Below are 9,033 nucleotides of genomic sequence, written 5' to 3'. Positions count from 1 at the left end.
AGGCTCCTGTTGGGCTCTGACAGGGCTCACGCCATTTCTGTGACCGTGGTGAGTGGCTTCTCACCTTGACCTCACGTCACACTTGTATAAAGGGAAGCTGATGCTTTCCACGGTCCCGCTGACCTTCATCCTGGCTGGTTGGCATTGACACAGGAACACCGCTCCTACCTCCTCCCTGCCCTTCCCTCCAGCCCGCGATGGGAAATTCAGGCCGACGACAAAAGACCGGTAGGGAAGGCTGGCTCACAGATGGCTTGCCCTTTGGCCGCCTGGTTTCTTGAGCCTGGTGCTGGGATTTTCTGTAGCCACAGGTGCCTGGGGAGGCCCACCTGCTCCGACTCCAGTGGGCAGAGGCTGCCCTTCCATTCCGACCCCTCCCTGAGCTGCGCTCACCCTCTGGACGCTGTCCCCAGCCTCGCTCTTCATGCCAAGGATCAGCTTTCTGCGGGGCCCCCAGGCCAGGGAGAGCTGGGGGGCCCTGGCCAGACACTGGGCGTCACAGAGCTCCTCTGCCGAGATGTACTCTCTGCACTGGCAGCTGCGGGAGGGGAGCTCTGTCTCAGCGGGTGTAGCTGCCCCCACCCCCTGCTGGTCCCTCTGGAAGGCCCTCGGCTGTCTAACTCCCCAAGCAGAGACTACGCTTCAGTGGCATCCTCGACGGCTGGATGGCATGGTCTCTTGCCCCTCTTGCGGCACCAGCCTGGCCTCCCCCGATGAGAGCAATGCCTGGGCTCCGGGCTGGGAGCCTCAGTGATTTTGCTCAGCTTCCTGCCAAGGAGCAGGGTGGGGGCAGCGAGCCCCTCAGCCTGGACTCTCCTGCTTACTCTGCAGACCTCCTGGTACAGTGGCTCCCCTCCCCTACCCCTGCGAAGGTCACTGCAGGTCTAGGACTCTGGCTCAAATCGGGCCCCTGTCAGCCTGGCAGTTGCTGGGGGCCCAGCGCATGGGCCTCATTCTTCTGTGTTGCTAGCACCCCCTTGGCCTGGGCAGCTGCTCCAGCTGGGCTCCCTGGAGCCCACGCAAAGGGACAGCTTCTGGAAGGAGCTAGCAGCGCTTGGCTCAGCCTGGGTCCTGCCCACAGCCTCCCAGCCAGGCCCTCTGGGGCCGTGGCTTCATTCTGCCCTCAGTGGCTCTTTGTCACTCACATGCCCAGTCCAGCGCTGAGCTCCCCACCCACCGGGTGACAGAAGGAGGAGCAGTCGTACTGCTGGGGAGACACACAGGTGCGGGTGGCGGCCAGGCGGACGTCTCCAGGCGAGCAGCGCTCCGCCACCTGCAGGAGGGTGTGGGAGGCCTGGGGTGCAGCAGAGAACAGGGCTCCAGAGACCGGGCCAGGGTCTCGGGGGGACTGGGCTCCTCTGACCGGTCATTCAGTCAACCTGCTAAGACTAGGCTTAGGCTTGAGGGTAGCGGGGAACCCGCAGAAGTAACCGGAGACAAGCTGGCTGCCTTGTGAGGCCTCTGGGGGGTATAGCTCTGGGGAGACGGGACCCAGGTTCACACGCAGCAGCCACGATGACCTCCTAGGAAGTGAGGAGGGTCAGCAGGAGGGAACGCCAGGGCTAGTTGGAGAGGGCTTCCTGGAGGAGGTGGTGGGAAGACCGGTTTTATCTTTTTGTCTTTTGTTGTTGCTATTTCTTGGGCCGCTCCCGCGGCATATGGAGGTTCCCAGGCTAGGGGTTGAATCGGAGCTGTAGCCATCGGCCTACCCCAGAGCCACAGCAACGCGGGATCCGAGCCGCGTCTGCAACCTACACCACAGCTCACGGCCACGCCGGATCGTTAACCCACTGAGCAAGGGCAGGGACCGAACCCGCAACCTCATGGTTCCTAGTCGGATTCGTTAACCACTGCGCCACGACGGGAACTCCGGGGAGACCGGTTTTAAAGGAGACGTGTGAGGGCGAGACTGCAGGGGAAGGGCGGTTCAGAGGTCAGGACTGCCGGCGTGTGTGGGGGCTGGCCCCGTGGGGAGGGCCTGCAGGAGCTGTGGCATCCAACGCGGCTGGTGAGCTGGCTGGACAGCTGTGCCCACGATTCTCGGGGCCCACGTCACCTGCTGCCTCAGGCCCACGTGGGTCCAGGATGGAAGGGACTGGGAGCTGCAGCCCCCACCCACCCCGGGGGTTGTCTCAGGAAAAACACACTCCCACCTCGTGCTCCCCGGGAGTAGAAAATTGCTGTGGAAGATGTTAGTATAATATAGACGAGGCTGTGTATAACGTCTACACATACACAAAAGTACAAGCGTAAATCTGGGAGTTCCCGTCGTGGCGCAGCAAAAGCGAATCCAACGAGGAACCATGAGGTTATCGGTTCGATCTCTGGCCTCGCTCAGTGGGTTAAGGATCCAGCGTTGCTGTGAGCCGTGGTGTAGGTCACAGACACAGCTCGGGTCCCGCGTGGCTGTGGCTGTGGTGAAGGCCAGTAACTGTAGCTCCAATTAGACCCCTAGCCTGGGAACCTCCATGTACCTTGGGTGTAACCCTAAAAAGACAAAAATAAATAAATAAATAGATAGAAAATCTGATGAGAAGGAAAAGCGAATCTGAAGAATTTTGGTGTCTCCTTTTTTTTTTTTTTTTTGGTCTTTTTGCCATTTCTTGGGCCACTCCCACAGCATATAGAAGTTCCCAGGCTAGGGGTCGAATCGGAGCTGTAGCCACCGGCCTACGCCGGAGCCACAGCAATGCCGGATCCGAACCTCCTCTGCAACCTACACCACAGCTCACGGCAACGCCGGATCCTTAACCCACTGAGCAAGGCCAGGGACTGAACCCACAACCTCATGGTTCCTAGTCGGATTCGCTAACCACTGAGCCACCACGGGAACTCCCTGGTGTCTCCTTCTTGTTTCCGTTGTGGAGCACACCCAGTTTGGGGTGGGCCGGGAGAGGCGCAGAGCCTTCCCTGTTCTCTGAGCAGGAGCAGGAGGGACGGCGCGGGGCCTGCCTGTTAAATCAGGAGGAAGTTGCAGTGATACCCTCAAAATTCACCACACCTCTGCTTGAGGGTCAGCTCTGCATGTAATTGGGGTCAGAGCAGCTCTGCCTCCAGCAAGCTGTGTCTGCAGTGACCTCGTGACCTATCTGCACGTCCGTGTGTAAAGGAGCAGGTTTGACAGCGGGGCCGGGGGAGGTGGGCCAGGCCACGTGTCCGTCTCCACGCGGGCCCTGGGAGGCCACCCGAAGGCCGTGGGCTGGGAAGCAGCTCTGAGTGGGAGGGAGGGCTTGTGCCCCCACGGAGGCTAGAGAGACGCCGAGGATGGAGTGGTGGGAGGGAGCCTGCTCCTCCTGGACCTGACTAAGGGTGCAGGGAGCCGGGCCAGCTGGTGAGCTTCAGGACAGGTGCCCAGACCGGTCTAGGGAGCAGCTCCTGGTCCAAGCTGAGGGCCCGGTGCTGAGCTCAGACTTGAGCAGGCCTGGGGGTTAGGCTGGTGAGTGAGTTTCCAACCTCAGTGAGTGTCAGCACTGTGCAGAGTGGTGGAGACCCAGTCTGCTGGTTCCAAGCCCTGGAGGGTCGGATTCAGGGGGTCTGGTGTTCGGCTCAAGGACTGCATTTCTGACACGTTTCCAGGGGATGCCAGTGCTGTCAGGGCAAAGGCCACACTTCGAGAACCAGCGGTCTCGATGAAGGCAGGAGGCGGAATCTTTTGTACCAGGGGAGAGGGGCTCAGACTGGGAAGTGACGACCCCATGGCTTTGGGTTCCGGGCATGCCGGAAGCCAGCCAGGCCCGGGCCCGGGCCAGGGGCTGGCGCCTGTTTCCACCAGGGGAGATGGAGCCGTACCTCCACCTGCCACTGATCTCCTTTGAGCAGCAGGTTCTCCCGAGGGGATGCAGAGTTGCCCAGTGAGGGTGCAGGTGGGAGGAGGAGGGTGTGTGAGCTCCTACTGGACCTGTGTGGGTAGGTGCTTGGAGACCTGACTGTCCTCTTGTTTTCTGGGGCTCAAATGTGGGATTAAGACTGAGCCCTAATTGGAGATTTGGACTCAAGGGGAAACTTCTGAACAGACAGGGCCTGGGTGAGGGGCTGCCTGAGTCGGGGCCACTGAGGGCTGGTTGGGCGAAGAGTCCCCCACAGAGATGTTGCTGCCTTTTAGGAAGAGGTCGGACCCAGAGCCCCCAAGGCTGGCTGTGAAGGGAGCGCGTCAGGGTCTTGCTGCCACCAGGCTGTGTGCCCAGGGAGGGACACTGTTCCTCTTGGGCCTCCTGCCCACGTGGGACATGGCCCTTCTGCTGTCTGTGCTCCTTGGGACACCTTCGGGGTGACGCCAAGGCCCGTCCTGAGTTTGAGGCTCTGTGGTTCTGTGACAGGGAGACCTGAGGTCTTTCTGTTTGTGCAGGAGGTAACCCCTGGGCACAGAGGGTTGGGCAGTGCCAGGCAGCTGGTGGCAGTGCCTGGCATGCTGGGCAGAGCTCCCCTCGCACCCTCTGGCCTGCCTCCCTGCCCAAGCTACCTGGGGCTGACAGTCCATTTCACCGCTGCTCTCGTCCAAGCTCTCGTGTCCTGCCTGGCAGATGCAGGAACCATCCGACTCCTGGAAGACCCTGTTCAGACCCCGACATGTACAGTGGGGGGCACCTGGGGAGAGAGGGGCCGCAGCCGTCACAGGCACCTGGCAGGCAGTCAGGTGCGGTCAGACACCTGCCTCCATCAGCGTACGGACCTTGAGCGTCTTTGAGCGGTTGAAGGGGACCCTCCAAGTCTCACCCCTCAATCTGCTCTGGCATCACCTTAGAAGCTTTTAGGAAACAATGATGTCTGGGCCCCCTTCAGACCAATTCAGTAAAAATCACTTGGTCCTGGTGAGGCCAGGCCATCTGCCTTTAAAAAGGTGCCTGTAGAGCTTTCCTGTGCAGCCAGGGTGGAGAACCGCTGAGGCCGTTGAAAGCCCCTGACCCCGAGGAAGGGCTGATCCTACTGGGATCCCACACTCTGTGTAGGGCTGGCACAGGCCTCTGCCTCTAGGACAAGCCGCCTGTGGGGCTCACTTCCCTGAAAGGCATTTGCCTCTCAGGCGGGAGGCCGGGACAATGAGCGTGTGTCATGGGTCCACGGGGCCCCCATGACTGAGGGTCTCGGTAAATGTCACAGGCTTTCAGCTCAAACTGAAGAGCTGCACCCAGGCGGACACTGACGCTCTCCCAGCCTGGAGCCCAGCACCAATTTTCTGAACCCCCGATGAACGGAGGTAATTGTTCCTACCATAACTGCCTTCCAGAATGAAAGCAACTTCTCTATGCAGGAAGGTAACAGCATCCAGAATCTCAACATTTTTCTACAATTTTCTTTCACAAAGTCTAGCACCCAATTAAAACAAAAACAAAAAAACAGCCATGTGGAAAAAACAGGAATTGTTAAGGAAATCCAGAGCAAAAAGACAAAGAGTAGATACAGGTTCTAAGAGACCCAAATACTGCAAGGGATGATGAGGGTGAGACGAGACATATACTTTAAACTGTGATCAGTACATTCGATGAGTCGATGACTAGATGGAGAATTTCAGCGGGGAATGTGGCTTCACTTTCCTTTTATTTATGTCATTGTTTTTCTCAATTTTGGATGGCCAGTGCCTGGCACGTGGCAAGGGCTCTCATCTCTGTTCTGGATAAGGTCTGTAAACTTGGTCTGTGAACGACAGTGCCCGTGGGGAAGGGCTGGAGAGCGCCACCCTGAGGCTAATGTGTTTGAGGCAAGGGACTTGAATTTCCCAGGGTGGGATTATCTGGTCACTTCTGCTGCCACAGTGGACCAATACAAATGGCCCTCGCAGCAGAACCCACCTCTCTGGAAAGAGGGGGTGAGCAGGAGTCAGGAATGGGCCATTGGCCGAGGCTGGGAGCCATCCTGCAGTCCTGCACCTAACCCCCCGCACAGATTCCAGGACAGGGGTGGGCTTGGAGGACCTCGGGGGCAGCAGCACCAGAGCCAGGCGGGAGTCTCAGGCAGGTCCCTCTGCCACTATCCTGGTCCTGGGAGCAGCTGCCCGGTCCCTGCGAGTGTGGTTCCCACACTCACCCGCTTGTGTGTTGAGGCCACTGCCAAGACCCATGTCGTCCACACCCACCACACTGGGCCGTACCGCAGCTTTCGTAAAACAGCTACACTCAGCGATACAGTGATTTCCTGAAACTGTGCACTGTTGACGCTCAGAGCCACAGGGAACCGGAGGCCTGCTGGATTTGGAGCCGAGGTCCGCAGACCAGGGCAGCTGGTGGGGCGCGCATGAGACTTACCTGGTGGAGAGAAGGCTGAGCTCCCGCAGGGCAGGCAGCCCGCCTGGCCTGGCTGGGCACTGAAGGTGTCTGCAGGGCAGTGCACACAGTCTCCGGCTGCCCCCGCCCCGCTGAGGCTCCTAAAGGTCCCAGATGGGCAGGGCCTGGGGCTGCGAGTCCCTGCAGGACAGTAGTGGCCCACCGGGCAGGGCTGGCTGTGGTAACTCTCTGTCCCTGGAGAGAAATGGAGGGACAGTCTGAGCGGCAACTCTGGTGATGGCAGGGACAGAAGTGGCAGAGAGTCTGGGGCAAGGATGAGCTGAAGAGCTAGACTGTGGGGGGATGGTGGAGGCCCTGCACTGGCTGTATCTGCCCCCCACCCCCAAATGTCCCCTCCTGTGAAGACACGCCACCCTCCCTCTGCCGACAGCCTGCGGCTCACACCTGGGCAGCCGTTGTCCTGGCCTCAAGAGCACCTGCCACAGGGGCAGCCCGTGGGCTTGTGGGCGGCTGTGCGCAACCTGTGATTTGGGCCTTTTAAACCTAACCTCCGACGGACGTGGTGCCCACCTGCCCTGAATCACCCTTCCCAAGGTCTCTATCGGATGGCCGGTCCCACTGAGAAAAATTGCAGGCCCGTCCCCATAGGTTCCCATGCGGTCTCCTGCCTGCCACCTCGGTGCACCTGCCCAGGCTCAGCCCAGTTCCCACGTGAGGCCAAAGCCTCCTCCTGCTTCCGGGACTCACCCTGCTGGCAGCTGAATCCAGGCGGGCAGGGCTGGCAGGGCAGGGCGGCCAGAGCCCAGGGGCGGTATGTGCCCGCTTCACAGAGGCCGCAGCAGGTCTCTTCGGAGACTCTGAGGCCACTTCCGTTCAGGGCCTCGGTGCCCCCAGGGCACGCGTGTGGGTGGGGGCTGCCAGGGGGGCAGTAATAGGGAAACACGCAGCTGCACAGAGACACGGGCCAGAGCCCAGCTTCAGGGGTAGGGTCTGTGTGCCACTGCTTCTCCTCCCCATGGGGACCCCCACGTGGCCCCACGCTGGGGTGCGGAGGGCAGACGCTGATGGTGTCCCCGAGGGGGCTCTGGGCCTTCTGTCTGATGGGGCTAAGCAGGTCAAGGCATCTTCCTGGAGGAGGCCGAGCCATGCCTGGGCCCAGGCCGCTGGGCCGTGTCCACGCCTGTGCTCCCTGGCACCTTGCCCTGGACGCAGGGAGCTGTGTCCCGGCTCCAATGGAGGGGTGGGGGGGCACAGTCAGACTCTGGGAGTCCTGGGACACAGGACAGAGGTGGCCCGCAGAAGACAAATGCCCAGTCATATTGAGTTTCAGATAAACAAGGAGTGTTTGTGCTCCCACATACTGCATGAGCCACATTTAAATGAAATGTTTATTTGTTGTTTATCCGAAATCCAAATGTAACTGGATTTCCTGCATTTTGACATATTTGTTGGAATCTGGCCGCCCCACACGGGACAGCTCTGGGAATGGATGCAGGGTGCTTTGCTTCCTCCTGCCTTCTCTCTGGGACAAAGACAAAGGGTTTCCCGGGATGGTCTCCGCGCCCCACCATGTGGCCGGGACCCTCTGGAAACATGTGGCCCCCTCAGGATTGGCAGGAGCTAGGGTGGCACTCACAGCTGCCCCGGGCCAGTGTAGGTGGAGGAGCCGGCGGGGCAGGCATAGCCTCCGGGGCAGAGCGGGGGGACCCCAGTCTGGGGCCCGCAGTAGGAGCCAGCCCTGCAGGTGGCCTCAGCCACAGCACCTGAGGAGACAGGAACAGGCTGAGGCCCTCGGTCTCGGAGTCCAGGTGGACCAGACCCAACCAGACTGGGTGGGTCTTGGGGGCCTGGGCGGGCCTTGGGGGACTGGGCAGATGGTTCACGAGGCCAGACAGGTGGCCAGGCAGTGCCTTGAGACGCCCCCCGGCCTCCTGGCCAAAGCTCAGGGCTGAGGTGGGAGGCAGGGGCGGGGCCAGGAGGGCTAAGGGCTGCGGTCCCACCTGCAGGACACTCAGATCCAGCGCCGCAGGGGACCGCAAGCACGCTTGGCCGGCCGCTCTGCTCAGCCCCTGGGCAGTAGTAGCCGGGGGGACAGTGCTCACAGTCTTCCCGTGACGAGGCTCCTGGCTCTGTCCGAAAGGTGCCAGGTGGGCAGAGAAAGGCACCCTGACCACCTGGACACCAGTGGCCTGGAGGGCATGGGTGGTCTTCAAAGGAAGAGAGACCTGGGCAAAGTAGAGGCAAGGAGACCTGCCGCCTGGGGCTGCCACGTAACCTCGCGACTCTCCCCTGAGGGCTCAGCATCCTCACCTGGGGATGGGCACTGGTAGCCAGCAGGGCAGGGCAGGCACGCTGCCAGACTCTGGCCCCCTTCTGCTGCCAGGAAGGTGTGCTCCGGGCAGGGCTGAGGGATTCCTGGGTGGCTCTCGTTACCTCCAGGGCAGTAGTGGCCGGCGGGGCAGGGGTGCATGGCCGGGGCCCCTGGAAGCAAGGGCTGGGCTCATGCCCTGTCCTCCGCCTCCTGCACAGAGGGCCTCCCCGTCCCTCCTCAGGACCCACACAGGGGCCTCACCTGCTTCACACCAGTGCCCTGCGGGGCAAGGCCTGCAGTCCTCTTGCTGCTTGGCTCCGGGGGCTGCTGCCACAGTGTGAGGCGGGCACAGGGTGGGTCCTCCGCTGCCCTCTGGGCAGTAAAATCCTGCAGCACAGGGGTGTGGTGGGGTCCTTGGAAGGCCAGGAGGCCGCTGCCCCCTGGCAGGTGGGGAAGGGCACCAGAGCCGTGGGGAGCCTGTGTCTAGGGGTGGCCCGGGATGCT

The 9,033-nt window shown here is 61.3% G+C and overlaps 1 protein-coding gene across 1 annotated transcript in view; it reads right to left on the bottom strand.

Annotated features, from left to right (window-relative positions):
* Nucleotides 1–5,345: 5,345 nt before the first annotated feature.
* LOC146398447 (uncharacterized) overlaps nt 5,346–9,033 on the bottom strand; it is a 29,537-nt gene continuing 25,849 nt past the window's right edge. Inside the window, exons 29-35 of the mRNA XM_084981166.1 lie at nt 8,791–8,916; nt 8,529–8,699; nt 8,219–8,443; nt 7,855–7,981; nt 6,966–7,165; nt 6,240–6,452; nt 5,346–5,631 (exon numbers count right to left, since the gene is read on the bottom strand). Coding sequence (XP_084837292.1) covers nt 5,597–5,631; nt 6,240–6,452; nt 6,966–7,165; nt 7,855–7,981; nt 8,219–8,443; nt 8,529–8,699; nt 8,791–8,916 — 1,097 coding nt within the window. The 3' untranslated portion in view covers nt 5,346–5,596. The remainder of the gene's footprint in view (nt 5,632–6,239; nt 6,453–6,965; nt 7,166–7,854; nt 7,982–8,218; nt 8,444–8,528; nt 8,700–8,790; nt 8,917–9,033) is intronic.

Source organism: Sus scrofa, chromosome 11 (genome assembly GCF_054392235.1).
Source record: "Sus scrofa isolate SSC_HxYL_T2T_F1_AM1 chromosome 11, Sscrofa_HxYL_maternal_Yorkshire_Landrace_v2.0, whole genome shotgun sequence".
In the NCBI taxonomy this organism is placed as follows: domain Eukaryota; kingdom Metazoa; phylum Chordata; class Mammalia; order Artiodactyla; family Suidae; genus Sus; species Sus scrofa.
Note: the sequence above shows the minus strand (reverse complement) of the source record. Positions and strands in the feature narration are given on the sequence as shown.